Source organism: Aspergillus pseudodeflectus (assembly GCF_044049435.1).
Source record: "Aspergillus pseudodeflectus strain CBS 756.74 chromosome Unknown BJX68scaffold_32, whole genome shotgun sequence".
Lineage (NCBI taxonomy): Eukaryota > Fungi > Ascomycota > Eurotiomycetes > Eurotiales > Aspergillaceae > Aspergillus > Aspergillus pseudodeflectus.
The window spans coordinates 236,499-250,971 of NW_027263808.1; the positions used below are offsets into that span (position 1 = coordinate 236,499).

General features: G+C 50.4%; 6 protein-coding genes across 6 annotated transcripts; 2 read left to right on the forward strand and 4 right to left on the reverse strand.

The window, feature by feature from the left end:
* Positions 1 to 417: 417 nt before the first annotated feature.
* BJX68DRAFT_124447 (Sin1 family protein) lies at positions 418 to 3,258 on the reverse strand. The gene is made up of 3 exons (XM_071036174.1): positions 3,146 to 3,258; positions 2,600 to 3,076; positions 418 to 2,543 (listed from the first exon to the last, which is right to left on the reverse strand). The coding sequence occupies exons 1-3, from the start codon at positions 3,166 to 3,168 to the stop codon at positions 527 to 529; spliced, it is 2,517 nt and encodes an 838-aa protein (XP_070897246.1). The 5' UTR covers positions 3,169 to 3,258; the 3' UTR covers positions 418 to 526.
* A 364-nt stretch (positions 3,259 to 3,622) lies between these two features.
* BJX68DRAFT_240803 (replication factor C subunit 1) lies at positions 3,623 to 7,315 on the reverse strand. The gene is made up of 5 exons (XM_071040741.1): positions 7,102 to 7,315; positions 6,998 to 7,016; positions 6,858 to 6,945; positions 4,472 to 6,804; positions 3,623 to 4,418 (listed from the first exon to the last, which is right to left on the reverse strand). Exons 1-5 carry the CDS (start codon positions 7,186 to 7,188, stop codon positions 3,787 to 3,789), a joined length of 3,159 nt encoding a protein of 1,052 aa, XP_070897247.1. The 5' UTR covers positions 7,189 to 7,315; the 3' UTR covers positions 3,623 to 3,786.
* Positions 7,316 to 7,465: 150 nt separating this feature from the next.
* On the forward strand, positions 7,466 to 9,019 carry BJX68DRAFT_240806 (mitochondrial 54S ribosomal protein uL16m). The gene is made up of 3 exons (XM_071040742.1): positions 7,466 to 7,570; positions 7,626 to 8,096; positions 8,158 to 9,019. Exons 1-3 carry the CDS (start codon positions 7,513 to 7,515, stop codon positions 8,328 to 8,330), a joined length of 702 nt encoding a protein of 233 aa, XP_070897248.1. The 5' UTR covers positions 7,466 to 7,512; the 3' UTR covers positions 8,331 to 9,019.
* On the reverse strand, positions 8,319 to 9,013 carry BJX68DRAFT_124497 (uncharacterized protein). Its single transcript, XM_071036176.1, has 4 exons — positions 8,880 to 9,013; positions 8,768 to 8,826; positions 8,568 to 8,719; positions 8,319 to 8,470 (listed from the first exon to the last, which is right to left on the reverse strand). Exons 1-4 carry the CDS (start codon positions 8,927 to 8,929, stop codon positions 8,396 to 8,398), a joined length of 336 nt encoding a protein of 111 aa, XP_070897249.1. The 5' UTR covers positions 8,930 to 9,013; the 3' UTR covers positions 8,319 to 8,395.
* An 857-nt stretch (positions 9,020 to 9,876) lies between the features above and the next one.
* BJX68DRAFT_268640 (Alpha/Beta hydrolase protein) lies at positions 9,877 to 11,972 on the forward strand (the record flags this gene model as incomplete). Its single annotated transcript, XM_071046143.1, has 8 exons — positions 9,877 to 10,287; positions 10,335 to 10,412; positions 10,468 to 10,612; positions 10,669 to 10,687; positions 10,734 to 11,083; positions 11,137 to 11,208; positions 11,265 to 11,732; positions 11,824 to 11,972. 8 exons carry the CDS (start codon positions 9,877 to 9,879, stop codon positions 11,970 to 11,972), a joined length of 1,692 nt encoding a protein of 563 aa, XP_070897250.1.
* Positions 11,973 to 12,075: 103 nt separating this feature from the next.
* On the reverse strand, positions 12,076 to 13,737 carry BJX68DRAFT_240812 (replication factor C subunit 5). The gene is made up of 6 exons (XM_071040743.1): positions 13,407 to 13,737; positions 12,720 to 13,342; positions 12,483 to 12,651; positions 12,337 to 12,435; positions 12,230 to 12,285; positions 12,076 to 12,174 (listed from the first exon to the last, which is right to left on the reverse strand). Exons 1-6 carry the CDS (start codon positions 13,491 to 13,493, stop codon positions 12,150 to 12,152), a joined length of 1,059 nt encoding a protein of 352 aa, XP_070897251.1. The 5' UTR covers positions 13,494 to 13,737; the 3' UTR covers positions 12,076 to 12,149.
* Positions 13,738 to 14,473: the final 736 nt, after the last annotated feature.

Genomic DNA, 14,473 nt, shown 5'->3' on the forward strand with positions numbered 1-14,473 from the left:
CTACATTTCCTTGATCGACAGAAGCGACACCATTATAGAACAAAGAGTTAGAATAGCCTCATGCAGCGCAACATTCAGAGCTTATAGACGAATTTTACTCAAGGATTTCAGGAAACACTTCCGTCAAACCCGGGGTTCAAATCTGAGCCATAACAGGTTCAACGGGCTGTATGAGATCACCACTGATCGCGATTGCGGTGACTTCATAACAGCCAAGGCTATCTTCTCCACACCCTCCCTAATCGCATCGACATACATACTCCGTAAATAGTACATACCCCGTACATCTAGTTTCTTTTCTAGAGTCATCTGAAGGGGTTGGTTCTTGCCTCATAATGGTTTTTACACGCTTGAAATATCTACTTACATTCCTACCGCAACGCCACACAAAGAGTCGAGTCAAGTTCCCTTTGACGATACTTACATAGCCCTGAAGCCACGGCCGTCGTAAACAAACTGCTAGCCAATTCCCCTCCCCAAATAGCGCCCAAAAATACCCAGAAAGGAAAGAGTAAGAATAGAAAAATCAAGTCCGATAATGCGCCATGTTCTTCTTGATCTCGTCCACAATTTCATCTGCTTCAACGGCATTTCGCGCCTCAAAGTCATACCGCTTCTGCTCCGTCGCATCGTTCCCTCGGAGTACGACCACACGGAAGTTTTTCGGATGCCGTCGGCTTACTTTGCAGCCGACAACATCGTTGAAATTGATCGACCGCGTCTTAGTATCTGAACCATTTTTGCCCGTATCTGCGGGCATGATGTGCATGTAATCGTTGTCGAATGTGATAACCCGATGAAGGGACGTCGTGAAGCCCATCGACTGCTTGCGAAGTACGTAGTACCGTCGGTAATTTCCTCCGACGAGGTCCTGCTTTTGGGCAAGCGGATGCAGCATGCGCTGCCCACTTTTCTTCCCCTTTTTGCTAGGCGCAATCGGATTTTCAATCATAAGCGGTGCGTTTGGCGAAGAGCTTACAGGAGAACCTGTCAATTGCGGCCCGAAGCGTCGGCGAACAAGGTCAAGCTCTGTGATATTGCCCAATGCCTCAACGGTGCGATCCAGCGGCGCAATTGTGTTCGAGCCCATGACTTTGAGCAAGTAGTTCCCTTTGTCCAAGCCCCATCGCTTGCAGACCGAATCGAGAATCTCCGCGATATAGCTATCTGTTGAAGTATTGAGCGTTGTGACTTGTGTCGACGCTTCTACGTTGATGAACCGAATCTTAAGCGTCTTTGAAACACCTAAACGGGGTGTAGCATGAGAAACGGGTACCGCTGGGCGATCAGCTGGAGTAAGGGTAGTATCATTCAATGCTGAAGAGAATGGTTGTCCAAGGATTGGGTTCGGGCGAGGCGCTTTACTCTGCGGAATGGGTTGGTTTGCCGCTGCTACGGTTGGCGTATCGACCGTCTCTTCAGCAGACGTGGAGATGTTGTTTTCTGGATACAGGCGCTCATTCTCTTCAAACTCCGAGTCAGAAGCCTCGACCAGAGCAAACTCGTCGTATTGCTTTCCCCTCGATCGGCCGCGCATCCCAGCTGCTCGGTTGTTATTCGATGTGAAATCGGATATCGCTGAAGCTCTGCCCAGTGGCGGGAAATCATATTCGACTTCCCCATCTTCCACCATCCGGAGAGTCCACCTGTTCACTGTTAACTTCTCACGCTCGATAGGTGGTTCTCGCCGCTCTTCAGCATATCGCCAAAGGGCAAGCCCGATCGCTTCGGTGACAGTAACCGGGGCCGGCTGCTCCGCTAGTTTCGACTGGCGAGCCAGCGGCAAGTCGAGCGGATCTTCGGGGTCTGAGGAAAATGGGACATATAATCGGATGTTCAAAGCATCAGTAAGGCCTTTACCGGAAAGCACAGCAAACTTCTCCACAGGGTTTGACGGTGCCCGTTTGCGAGCGTTGAGGGCTTTGGAAAGCAAACTGACGGGCTGCAGCGTGCTAATCGGTCGGGGCGGTGGTAGATCCTGTAACTCAGGCGCAGGCGTTCTAAGCTTCCTTGGAGATGCGTTTTGAGAGCCCGGTCCATGTGGTAATTTGTGCATCAAAGCCATTGGTGATGACGAGTCTAGTGGCCCAGTAATGCCGACGCCTCCAAGGAGCGACGCAGAGCCAGCAGTAGCATCAAACTCCGACGATATCGTACTTTCCACTGATCCAGCGTCGGAGTCCTCTATTTGCTCATCCAGCTGCTCGAGTCCCTCGCTGCTAGCTTTCCCAATATCAGATGGCCCTATCACCTGATCATGCCCAGAAAATTGAATCTGACGCCTTCTGACTCCCGACGGATCAGTCTCATGATCCGAGGACATATCGCTACTAGTCATAGTCGTTGTTGTATCTCGTCGTGGGCGCTCATTAACACTGGGGGCCGTCCCTAAAGAGCCGGTGCGGTAATGGCTATTCATTGATGGATGCGAGGGGGACGTGACCATGACCTGGGGTCTTTCCTGTCGATCTGTCGCCCTGATGGGCGATGAGTCCGCTCTGATCCGCACTGGTACCTTGGTGAACTTTATCTGTTCACTCGCTCTGAAAGCCGTAAGCGAGTATTCTAAGGGTTATAGCCAATGCCAACACGGACTAACCTCTGTGATCCATCTCCATCATCATCACTTTCGTCGCTTAAGTCACTGCTATCCTCCTCCTCGATCTCCCTCGCCTTCTGCTGTTCCCGTTGCTGACGATCCCTTCGGTGCACTCGTTTCTCACTCCGCAAAGGATTGCGCCGCCCGACCATGTCCCCCGTTGCTCTTCCCGTAACCATACCGCCCTCATCCTCATCGCCGTCCTCGCCGAACCCAAAACCCCGGGAATCATTCGCATTCCGAGTGCTTATGTTGTAGTATTCAGATGACACCGCGGTGGTTGTAGGAATAGGAGGAGAGTATGTCCGTTTGATACTGCTGGCCAGTTGAGTCGTGTTGTTTGCGGAGGTTGTCGACCAGCCCGCCGCGCGGAAGCCCGGGGTGCTGAGGACGGAGTGGTTCACGTTGATAAGCCTATCGCCGATTCCATCCTTGATCGTGGAAAGGTAAGATGTGCGCAGTTGCCATATCGTAAAGCTACACATCTGTTTAGCCTCCTTTTATCCAAGGCAGGGAGAGAGGGTCGGGGACGACTAAAAGACCTACTCTTCGTTATGAAGGAGAGACATTTTCCGTCCACTTCGAAAGGAGAGAAAAGTGGAGTAGGAACATAGGATATGTTATTGCGATCCAGGATAAATATAAGCGAAGATCACTGGGACCAGCGGAAATGTGATGTTGCCGCTTCCTATGATGCGGAGTGAGGATGGACGCGCTGAATGCTGCGGAACGAGGGGAAGAGAAGCCTGATCAGGGCCAGCCTGGCAGGCGTTTGATGAAAAGAAAGGCTAAAATAATAGAGATCTCGCAGTCGCAGAGGCACTCCAAACTGTGTGTTGTCAGGAGGTGTGGTAGGAGGGGACGTGAAGCCGTAACAATGGGAGCTCAAGAACTCCGCCTCCATCCCCACAGATAAGCCAAGACCAGCACCCGCGCGCGTCTTTAAACCAGGCACCAGATCGGCAGTCCCTACGGAATAGCCTGTGCTGAAACTGGAGATCTACTGAAAGAACCTCGTTAGACATGTAGTACCATCAATTGAATGAAAATGTCGCTAGCATACAAATATAGTACATAAGAAGTCGTCCTATCCCACCAAGTTGACCACGCGGAGTATAACTTGACCCCAGGCAATAAACTCTACGATGTACGATATATGGACACATGCCACGATCGCAGCCGAGTATTTATGCCTTCGCTTTGGGTTTCCTGCCTCTGGCCTTCTTAGGCTTTAGCTCCTCATCGTCATCCTCTATGAAATCGTCCTCGCTAGCCTTCTTCGTCTTCCCCTTCCCTTTGGCCGTACCCTTCGCCGTGCTGGTCTTGGCTTTGGACTTCTTGGGCATACGAATAAGCTTGTCTTTCTTGAGATCAATCTCGTCGTTCTCATCTTCATCCTTGGTTTCGTCGACAAGGGCCTCATCGTCTGACTCGTCGATGGCATCTTCAATATCTGGTTTCTCCTTCGGCACATTCTTGGGGGCGACAACATTGCTAGCCTTCATGTATGGTAGGGGGTGTGTTCGCTGGTTGTAGAGCCGAGTGAAGGTAGATTTGGTCTGTGTATCGAGCTTGACTTTAGTCTCGTCCATTGGACCAAGTCCCAGCTCAACCAACGCATCCCAATCTTCCCGAGTAAGGAAGTAGCTATCCATGAAATCAATCACGTCGTCAACTGCTTCTTTGCCATCGGCCATTAATCGCTTGACGAGTTTATCCCACAAGAGCGGAATATATTGCTGTCGGACTTCGTGACGATCGCCGGAAGCGCGAAGCCGCATGCGTCCTTGGATCTCCTTCACGTAACGCGAGAGTTTGCCTGGAAGTCCAATATTAGTATCATGAAATTAATGCTGAATAGAGCACACGTACCTTGCTTACTGTTCTGCCCCAACCAACTGGTAAAGGCAGGGCGTTCCATCATGTTACCGTAAGCAAAACTTGCCGGACGTACGAAACTAAACATAGCATGTGCTGGCATCAGACTCCATTGCTGCTGGCTGCCATGGATCATCCTATCAACAAGATCTCCATCGCTAAAGCTCGAGGCTGCATTGTCCGCTAGCTCAAGCAATTTCAGCTTTTGCTCTCTGCCTTGGTAGTTGTTCGCGCGTGTGGGCCGTGTCCTAAGATAATTCTCCTGGAGCATCAGGTAACTGAATTCATGGTCGTTGAAGTATAGCTCAGCCTTGTCGTTGAGTGTAGCGGACGAGCTTGGAGAAAACATCTGGGGACTGAGAATCTTGCCAACAATATCCCACGGTTTCAAGACGATGTGTTTCTCCCAGGCCTTCGCCATTTGCTTCCCTTGGTCGTAGGCAAGGTCTGTTTGGTCTAGTTTGACGGTCGACAACATGTTGATTACCTGTCGGATATCCGCATGTGTTCCCTCAATCAAGCTATCCAGGACTGGAGGAGGAATCTTCAGCCCCTCTCGGAAACAGATGGTTGAGAGACGAGATCGAATCTGGTCAACGGTCGGGCGTCTGAAAGGAATATCGAAAACAACGTGATCAAAAGGCCTCATTTTAGGAAGTCTTCGGTCGTTGCAAATGAGAATGAGCGGTATTTGGGATTTCTTCGCAATGGCAGCCATCGCTCCCACACCTCCCCTATCGCCCCCCGACATGCCGTCCACCTCGTCCAGAATCAAAACCATATTTTTCTTATCACGCTCGACTTTTTTATCCGAGGTCGAAAAATAACCTTGAAGAGACGTTGTATCAAGAACCCCGCGAAGGCCTGTTTCAATGAGCTTCTTGCTCCTCGTGTCACTCGCATTTGTCTCTAAGACATCAAACCCTTCAAGCTCTGCGACAAGATGTGCCGCAGTAGTTTTACCAATCCCTGGAGGTCCAGAAATCATGACAGATCGATAAATTCCAGTGCCGTCTTTGCCTGGTTTCTTAAAATCTGCCTTGGCATTCTTCCGCCAGTCTCTAAGCCAGGCTTGAAGCTTCTCGACGGGAGCTCTGTTACCACATATCATGCTCAAAGACGTTGGGGCATATTTGACAGTCCAGAGGCGATCGTCAATCTCGGGTGCTGTGCTATCTTGGGCGCCCTTGCTGACCATTGGTTTTGGTTTCCCGGCGTTCTTGCGCTTCTCTTCTTTGTCAATTTCAGCTGCCATCTCGCGAACCTTCCCTTCCTCAGCCCGCTTCTTTGCTTCGTGCTTTTCGGCCGCTTTCCCATCGCCACCGTTCGCAGGAAGCCGGCGAATAAGCTCGAACAACCCTTCTTCATTGATTACCTTCAAGTTGAACTTCTTAATCGTCTGGAGTTTCTTCGGCCCAGCATCGCTTCCGAGGACGACGTAGCTTGTCTTGGAGCTAGGAGCTCCAGTAACCCTACCACCATATTGCTTCACTAACGACTGGCCTTCCTCACGACCGAGAGTTTCCAGAACACCTGTAAAGACAAATGACAACCCGGCCAGGCAGTTTTCTGCTCCCGAGGGTATCGTGGCTCCTCCACCACCAGGGGATCGTGATCGCTGTCCACCGAATGCGAACGGCTTTGCTTTGTCACCGGTATCTGGTGGTGGTGACGGAGCTTTGACCTGTGGAATGCTGTCGAAAATATCTTGAATCTCTTTGCTCTCTGGCTGATCCTTTTTTGCCGGGGCAGGTCTTGATTTCTTTGCCTTGGCGGCAGTCGAAGTCTTCTTCGGTGGTTCCTGGAAATCAACATCATCTTCCTCGTTTACGGCCTCAGACTTCCGCTTTCGTTGCTTTCGTGGAGTTGCGGAATTGGCAGGGCGCTCGGGAAGATCTTGCATAACCACGTCGTCGTCGGATTCATCAAGAGCCGAGCGCTTCGTCGCCACTTGTCTGCCCCGAGCGGCTGCTGGCTTCACTGGGAGCTCATCAAAATCGTCACTCTCTTCGGCATCTTCCTCCTTGTAATCATCATCGCCTTTGCCTCCCTTTTTATACTCGGTCGCGAAGATATCGTCATCCCCTAGCTTTTCGTCATCGAGAATCGCAGTACTTCGTTTCGTGTCCTTGCGAGGAGTATTCCTGGTGGTAACTTTTGGCTCTGGCGCTTTCTTCGCGGCCTTGGGGCTCTCGGTCTTGTTTGCAGCGGCGTTGCTCTTAGATGGTTGCGGTTCAGAAGCGGTTTTCGGAGACCGTCCTCTCTTCTTACTCGAGGCAAAGTAGTCCGACGTCGTTGTTGCCTCCCCTTCTAGTGCTTCGGCCTTCCTTCAGTAGGGTCAGCCAAGTACCTTGTGTGGCCCGCCACCGAAGATACATACGATTTGCTTGGAGCTTTAACCTTCGGAGCCGGGGCTTTAGTTTCGACTACTTCGTCATCATCGCTGTCATCCACAACCTTTCTGGTCCCTATAAGTCTCGTTATTCTAACGTTTTGCATAAATTTGACCAAGTTTCTTACGCTTGTTCCGAGATGGGGCCTAGTCAAATTGCATAATTAGCATCCACCGCTCACACAAACTCGAGTCAAACGACCTTCCGAAAGTTGAACGATGGGAATCTTACCTCTTTCTTTGCGGCAGGTTTCGCAGGAGAAGGGTTCGAGCCTTGGCTCCCCTTACCACCAAAATAGCTCCTTATATCAGCTGGCATATTGTCTACATCAAAGGGACGATGCACAACCAAGCAAGAAGTCTCTGCCAGCTGCTCGAAGCAAGTTGGGGCAGCTATTTTTGGCGTCCAAATATCAGGAACGCTGCTCAATTGACGCCTATTCCACTAGGCAACGCGACGCGCTGCCTAAAGCTCCCGTAGCTCCGACGCGATTTTAATTAGCTTACATAATGCGCTCTAGATCCCGCTTTCCCCTTTCGGGTGCGGCTCGGATTAACGTTGAGCGGCCGAGAGCCGGAAAGTCTGCTGCGGATTTCGAGAACGCTTCAATTGAGGAGCAAGCGTCGGAGACATTCAATCGCCATGGCGTCACATTTAAGATACCTGGCACGGCCTCAATTGGCGTGTCTTCAAGCCACCTGTGAGACTTGGACTTTACAGAAACAGCTCTTGCTCAGTAACTAATGCATTATCAGCAATTGGTCTCCGATCCTCCATTCCGATCTTCCCACTATTGCGATGCTTTTCAACGACATCCCCAGCCCTTGACTGGCTTACGCCCAAGTTTATGGAGAAGTCAAAGTCGCCCAAGGGTCGTCCACACGTCGCAACCGGAGGTTCATCGCGAGGTACAACAGTTGTGTGGGGTGATTATGGCTTGCGGATGAAAGACCACGACCGTCGACTACCAGCCTCTTCGCTCAAAATCGCAGAGGAGACCATCAAGCGACGGCTAAGAGGAATGAACTACACATTATACAAGCGTGTGAGCGCCAACATTGGTGTGTACACCAAGGGTAATGAGCAGCGTATGGGTAAAGGAAAGGGTAAATTCGACTACTGGACGGCAAAGGTTGCTGTTAGCAGGGTTGTTTTTGAGCTCAAGGGAGATATCCACGAAAAGATTGCAAGGGAGGCTTTCCGTCTGGCAGGTCACAAGTTGCCCGGTATGTGTCTTTTCTTCCATCCATGCCAAAAAGCGACTTCTGATTATTCAATTATTTACAGGTCTCTGGGAATTTGTGCACAAGGGCGACCCGCCAGTTGTTGGCATTACAAAGCTCGGAAATGGTGTGACTTTGGAGTCCCTTAAGCGGGCACGCAGGAACCCGCCCCTCGGCACAAACGCGATGCCTAACCCTCCCAAGACCACATCCTCGAGCCCCGACGCTTCGCAATAAGCCAAACAATAAGCAATAGCCCACCTTCCTACCCTACCACGCCACATCTTGGTTCACCTTTGGTTCTACGCGCCGACCCCAGAACCGGGCCCATATCCTTGCACTCGCCTTGTCTTGGCCGCATCGTCCTCGGTCTCGACCTTTGGTCATGTATATTATCATCAGCTTCAGGCTCCTTTGTTTCCAGTGTCACATATGTCGATGTCACATATAGGAGTTTTATAGGGAAAGCAATACCGGTCCTCTGTTCGTATATCCGGATAAGCCAGACGTGGAGTCCCCGAGCTCGAGTTTGTGTGCGAATTTAGCCTCCTCCCTTCTGGCTTTTGCATCGCTATATTCAGCCGGTCCTTTTGTTCTCATTTCGCTCCTGGTGTGTGGAAGATCTCCTAGGGTCAGAATCAGGCCAATTCAGCTTGTAAGGAGGAATTCGATACCATCTAGCTGCCCAGTTGCTTTTTTCGGCGTTACGCTAAATTGTCGGATACCTTCATATCTGCGGCAAGTCAGTGCAGGGTTCACAGCTTTCAATAATAATTGTCGACTCACTGGGTTTGTTCGCCACCAGGCTCGATATCCATGAGTTTAGTGTCCGACATGGTGTATAAAGTGTTCGTCAGCAATGATAAATAAGTAGAATATGTTTGTTTAGAAGCTTTGAAAGGACTTCAAGTGATTTGACGTTCAATTTCTTGGTTGTACCTCGAAAGTCGAGAGACTGGCTAATTATACTCCACGACGAAAGTATGACGTAGACACTTTCCCGTCGCGACACACTTCACTCCCTAGCATTCACGATGCTGTCACTGCCCCAGAGATCGCTCAGAATGCTGAAGAGCAGCTAGATTGAGCTTGAACGGCCATTGGGCAGTTCTTTACATGCCTTTGCGGGCTCGATGCCGAGAAGCCAGTCCCCTCCTTGCCTGCAGGAACAGTCTCCATAAGTCTACCAGCAATCAATGAGATCACCTTCATAAAGTCGGTATAACGTGTGCTGTTCCTTATTGATGGTAATGCATAAAACTAGTAGACGGTTGCAGCACGGGACACCGGCAAGGCAATATTGAGGGCCAGTATGGGTGGCTTAACGCCTCGAAACCCACGGCTTCCTTTGAAAGATTCTATCTACCATTGGCTTTGCCACTAGGCTTCACGTTTGTCTTAGCCACGGCCATTATGGTTGCCGTCGAGAGTCTTGCCATAAAGACTCGGTATCCACGACAAAATGCTCGGCAAATGCACAGCCTCTCCATTCACGGAGGTGGGGACCAAACAGCTTAAGCCGACCATCGACAGCCTCTTGCAGAGTATAATTCTTATTCAAACTGCCGAAAGGCGATGGCCTTTCCCCGCAGGAACAATATCTGGGGGTGGAGACACTCATATCAGCATTTTGAGAGCGTGGGGACACAGTGGAGAGCTCAATCTGCACAAAGGTTCTTTATACCAAGCCCATCCGAGGTTATGGTGGGATTATAGACTGCAGAATCTCAAACTGGTGCTCAGCGAATCAATCTTAGAGGAATAGGCAATCAACACAGCCAGTATGCTTTTCGCTTTGCGCTCGTTGTTACTCGTCCCAGTGTTGCTGAGCGAGGCCATAGCAGCGGCGGATCACCAAAATTCTACTGCAACAGTGCGGATTCGGAATGGCACAGTTGTAGGCGTCAATGACGACTCCAACCGAGTACAACGATTTCTTGGGATACCATACGCTCAACCGCCAATAGGACAGCTTCGTCTCCAGCATGCTCAACCTCTGGATACGTCTTTTGGGACTTTACATGCAGATTCCTTCGGCCCAGCCTGCTACGGACCCAAGGTGGATTCCAACCCCGATTCAAGCGAGGACTGTCTAACGTTGAACATCTGGCGGTCATCCGAGCAACGGGAGGAAGGGGAATTGAAGCCAGTCCTAGTCTGGCTTTATGGAGGAGGGCTACGGAACGGATATACGGTCTGTCGTTGCGTTTATGCAGACAGAGTCTTTGCTGACTTGAGTAGGAAGATCCTAGGTTCGAGGGGACAAATATGGTTCGCATCTCCTCCGAAATCAAGAAGGAGATAGTGCTCGTGACAGTGGTACGTGAGCCCAAGCCTGGAGGTTTCTAGGGTGGTTGCTTACAGAACAATATAGAACTATCGTCTCGGGCCCCTTGGGTTCTTGAATGGACAGCAAATGGCCGATCTCAACTTGCTCAACCTTGGGATGTTAGACCAGCGACTAGCACTGCATTGGGTCCAGGAGAACATTGCTTCATTTGGTGGTGATTCTACAAAAGGTATATATGGCTCTGCATTTATCTATCAAAGACGAACGCTGGTTAACTGTTTGCAGTGACGTTATTTGGGGAATCGTAAGTCAAACCGCCTACTCGAGCAACAAAGCCTAATTATGACCAGCGCTGGTGCAGTCTCAATATACGCCCATATGATGGCGTATGGCGGACGAGATGATAAATTATTCCGAGCAGGTATCTTGCAAAGTGGTGGCGCATTTCCTCTCGAGCACCCCAATACTACAGCCTTCCAGGAGACATTCGATAGCCTGATTGAAGATACCTCTTGTAGCTCGTTCACAAACGCCTCAGCCGAGGAACAGCTCGAGTGCATTCGACAGCTTCCAATCGAGACTTTCCTCTCCCACGTTGGCTCAAGCACAGGCCAGTCAATCGACGGCAGCTTCTCACAGACGTCGATTCAGTTCGCATTGCCGGCTGGAAAGTATGTCAAGGTTGCCACTATTGTTGGAAGTACGAGCATCCTCCACTCTCCAATTTTCAAATCAAGCCCTAACCCCGTACAGCAAATACGGATGAGGGAACCACATCGGCCCCAACAGGCATCAACACCACAGATCAGCTCAGCAGCCCACTCGGTACGTATAATCTACGGCATTACTAAGAAGACTACCCCAAGACTAACGCAAGCCAGCTGACGGCTACTTCCGCCCCAAACCCCTACCCAACTCAACCGTATCCAAGCTCCTATCTCTCTACCCCAATGACCCTCGCCAGGGTTGTCCCTACAACACAGGCACAATTCCTCTGACGACCGGAACGCTCGACAAAAAAGCCTGCTCACTCTTCGGCGACATCGTGCAAATTGGCCCTGCACGCCTCATCGCCAAATGGCTAACCAAGCACAACAACGATGACAACCATGCCCATAGCAATAGCAATAACAGGCGTAACAGCGCCCCAGTCTACCGCTACCGCTTCAATCATCTCCCGCACGATGTCGATTCCTTAAATATAACACGCGGCATCACAACAGGCATCGAGCAGCGCTACGTCTTTTCAAACCTCGTCCCCGACCATCCGTGGGATCGCGCACTGGCGTATGAGATGAGTGCGGCGTGGGTTTCGTTTGCGTTTGATTTGGATCCGAACTGGGGAAGAGGTACGTATACACCTTTACTAAGTTGACTTTTGTTGTGGTGTAATATGTCGTGTCCTGGCAAGATGTGTTGCTGACTGGTGGATGATGATAGAAAGCGCGCTGCCTTTCTGGCCCGAGTATGGGAGCGAGGGAAAGAGTATGGTCTTCAGTGGGTATGGGTCGGAGATTGAGGACGATAATTACCGGGCTGAAGGGGTTAAATTTATCATGGATAAGGTGATACCGTATGGTGCACTATAGGTACGACCGTTGACGTTGGTGACCTAGTACTTGGTAGTGTGTAGGTATGAGGACCAATTTCGGTCAAGCTCTTGATAGGTCGACGGGAGATTGCGGAGTGTCTATAAAATATACTTCACTGGCTATTAAGAGAGTATTTTGTTGTCATTAATCGTCGACTATTGGTACAATCAACACCTAGAAATCCATGCCCATCAAATAACTGTTCCAAAGTTAGCAAACAGTACGGGAAAGGGGGGCTGAGTTCGATGACCAACCTCTCATAGATACGCATGAACTTAGCAACAAACGCTTCAAGGTGGAAGATCACTTTCTGTAGAACATATCAGCACATTAACTGGGGGTCTCCGAGTTTACCACATACACTGCCTTGTGTGATCCGGTGCTCATAGAACGCGGACCACTTGATTACTTCGGGCTTCAAAGTGTCGTCAACCTTGGCGATGAGTTTGAATGTCAACGTCTATAATGGTCAGTAAATCGGTCGGGCATCTTTATTGATTGACAAACCTTGAGAATCGTCGTTGGCGGAATACAGTGAGTTAACAGATCGTACAGCCTAGCACGGACTGCTAGCAACCGAGCGGGCGATCTCTCTGCGAGAATCTCCTCTGCGACTAACGAGATAAGAGCCTCCCAGTCCGGTGGAGGAATTGGTGTCTTATCTGATACTTTCTCACTTTATGGTTGTTAGTGAATTTGACGCTCCAAGAGACCCCGTCGGTCGTTTGGCAGAGCAGGTCATACCTTTGAGCATAAATAGCCTCAAACATGAGCAACGCCCTCCGCAGATTCCTTCCACTCTCTTTCGCAATCCTCTTATTAAGCACAGGTGCCTCCGTCCACCCCTCCCGCTTCGCCGCATTCCCAAGCACAGCACAAATATCCTCCTCACTCGGCGCGGCAACCCGGACAAGCAGCGTTCGCGACCGAATGGGCGCAATGATATTCGACGTACTATTCGCAAGCAGAATCAATCGCAGATTCGGACTATATTTCTCCATGGTGCGTCTCAGCGCTGCCTGCGCATCGCGCGACAGATGATCCGCTTCATTGATAACGACAACCTTGAAGCGCTGCTTCGCGGAAAGGTCAACTTGCTGTGTCTGCGCGATTTCCTTGAGCAATTCCTGGACGACGACTCGGTCATAGTTCCCTACGTCGGAGGGGGTGATTTCGAGGTGGTAGACGGAGGAGACAATGTTGAATTCGAGCTTGCGGTTGCTGGTTGTTTGGAAGACTCGGTTGTCGATTTTGATCTTTTCCACGCCCGGGCCGTACAGTTCTTTCAGGGTTGCAATTGTGCGTGTTTTCTTTCCGGCGCCCGAGGGACCGTACATCAGGAGGTGTGGGAAGTCGCCGCTTTGGGCCTGTGAAACGGTGAAGTGTTAGACTTGGGTGTCGTCGAGGAGCTGGCTGAGCTAGCTTCCTTACTAGGGATCGTAATCTCTCAGAGAGTTCATGGTGATATGATAGTGTGTCGAGGGATTTCGGGCGTAACTTGTCGACTAAAAGAGCCATTGTAAATTGAATGGACGTATGTTATGCCAAGTCAATTTGTGGTTGATAAAGTTGAATTGAAGCTCTTGAGCAGGCAGCCTGAAGCTTCACGAAACTCGATCTGGAGACGCGTCGACCCGTGACGCGAGTTTAATTGAGAATTATGCTGCTTACTAATAGTGATGTACATAGATTTATGCATGAGCTCATGAGACGCGACTCGAGCCTTCCACGTGGTCGGAGGAATTTCTCATGTCAGGAGCCATTATAGCTGTCTTCAATATCTTTATTACTGCTTGATACTACTGCCTAAATCCCCTATTTCACGACGTTCATTTCTCAACAGATTGCTGGGCGACCCTATTGAAACCCTGAGATACAGCGTTGCTCCATCAACGATCGGACTATCCCACGAGCAGTTAGTCGATCCTTCAGTTAACCAAAGAAAGCTTTAGCACAGGCTGATCCAGCTTCTCGGCCTGGGCAATGATGCAAAGGCCTCTGTAAGATGCTTAGCCCTAAGTTATGACCGCTGAATGTTCACTTGGTGTTATTGTTGCCACGCTGACGGCGCAACGGGGCTGCCCCCCCTTATCAGCAGCAGTCGGTAGCGCCGTGGGTTGCGCCCCTCGTGCAGTTGTCCGTTGGCACTTCAGATCCTAATCCTAGACGGCGCCTAGACTGTCAGACGAAGGTGCAATGAGCGCCTATCAACAAACCGCCATTTGGCTGATATGCGTGTTGAGCAGGAGGTTCAGCGTTTCAGGTGTTGACAGTTCGTCAGATCAAGAATGGATGCAGATTCAAGCAGACAGAATTTAGTGGGACTGGTACGATGTATGAGTTCGAAAGTGGCACAGTGTGGTGTATCTACGGAGTAGATACGTATGCTGGTCTGGGCTCTGGATGTTGTTTGGCTTGGTGCCATCCACGGTTCGCCACTCTTCGGTAACTGGTCAACTTCTGGGGTAACAATCTTAGATTCGCCATAATCCGTTAGG

Excerpts from the sequence above, each read along its gene's own strand:
- BJX68DRAFT_124447 (XM_071036174.1), bottom strand. The coding sequence starts at position 3,168 with ATGTCTCTCCTTCATAACGAAGA. Across the intron at positions 3,077-3,145 it reads TCTCTCCTTCATAACGAAGA|CTTTACGATATGGCAACTGC; the intron begins GTAGGTCTTTTA and ends ACAGATGTGTAG. Across the intron at positions 2,544-2,599 it reads GATGGAGATGGATCACAGAG|AGCGAGTGAACAGATAAAGT; the intron begins GTTAGTCCGTGT and ends TACGGCTTTCAG.
- BJX68DRAFT_240803 (XM_071040741.1), bottom strand. The coding sequence starts at position 7,188 with ATGCCAGCTGATATAAGGAGCTATTTTGGTGGTAAGGGGAGCCAAGGC. Across the intron at positions 6,805-6,857 it reads GTTAAAGCTCCAAGCAAATC|GAAGGCCGAAGCACTAGAAG; the intron begins GTATGTATCTTC and ends ACCCTACTGAAG. Across the intron at positions 4,419-4,471 it reads GGGGCAGAACAGTAAGCAAG|GCAAACTCTCGCGTTACGTG; the intron begins GTACGTGTGCTC and ends TTGGACTTCCAG.
- BJX68DRAFT_240806 (XM_071040742.1), top strand. The coding sequence starts at position 7,513 with ATGGCGTCACATTTAAGATACCTGGCACGGCCTCAATTGGCGTGTCTT. Across the intron at positions 7,571-7,625 it reads GGCGTGTCTTCAAGCCACCT|CAATTGGTCTCCGATCCTCC; the intron begins GTGAGACTTGGA and ends ATGCATTATCAG. Across the intron at positions 8,097-8,157 it reads GGCAGGTCACAAGTTGCCCG|GTCTCTGGGAATTTGTGCAC; the intron begins GTATGTGTCTTT and ends AATTATTTACAG.
- BJX68DRAFT_124497 (XM_071036176.1), bottom strand. The coding sequence starts at position 8,929 with ATGTCGGACACTAAACTCATGGATATCGAGCCTGGTGGCGAACAAACC. Across the intron at positions 8,827-8,879 it reads CCTGGTGGCGAACAAACCCA|ATATGAAGGTATCCGACAAT; the intron begins GTGAGTCGACAA and ends GACTTGCCGCAG. Across the intron at positions 8,471-8,567 it reads GATATACGAACAGAGGACCG|GTCGAGACCGAGGACGATGC; the intron begins GTATTGCTTTCC and ends ACATGACCAAAG.
- BJX68DRAFT_240812 (XM_071040743.1), bottom strand. The coding sequence starts at position 13,493 with ATGGCTCTTTTAGTCGACAAGTTACGCCCGAAATCCCTCGACACACTA. Across the intron at positions 13,343-13,406 it reads CTGAGAGATTACGATCCCTA|GCCCAAAGCGGCGACTTCCC; the intron begins GTAAGGAAGCTA and ends ACCGTTTCACAG. Across the intron at positions 12,436-12,482 it reads CGCCAACGACGATTCTCAAG|ACGTTGACATTCAAACTCAT; the intron begins GTTTGTCAATCA and ends TGACCATTATAG.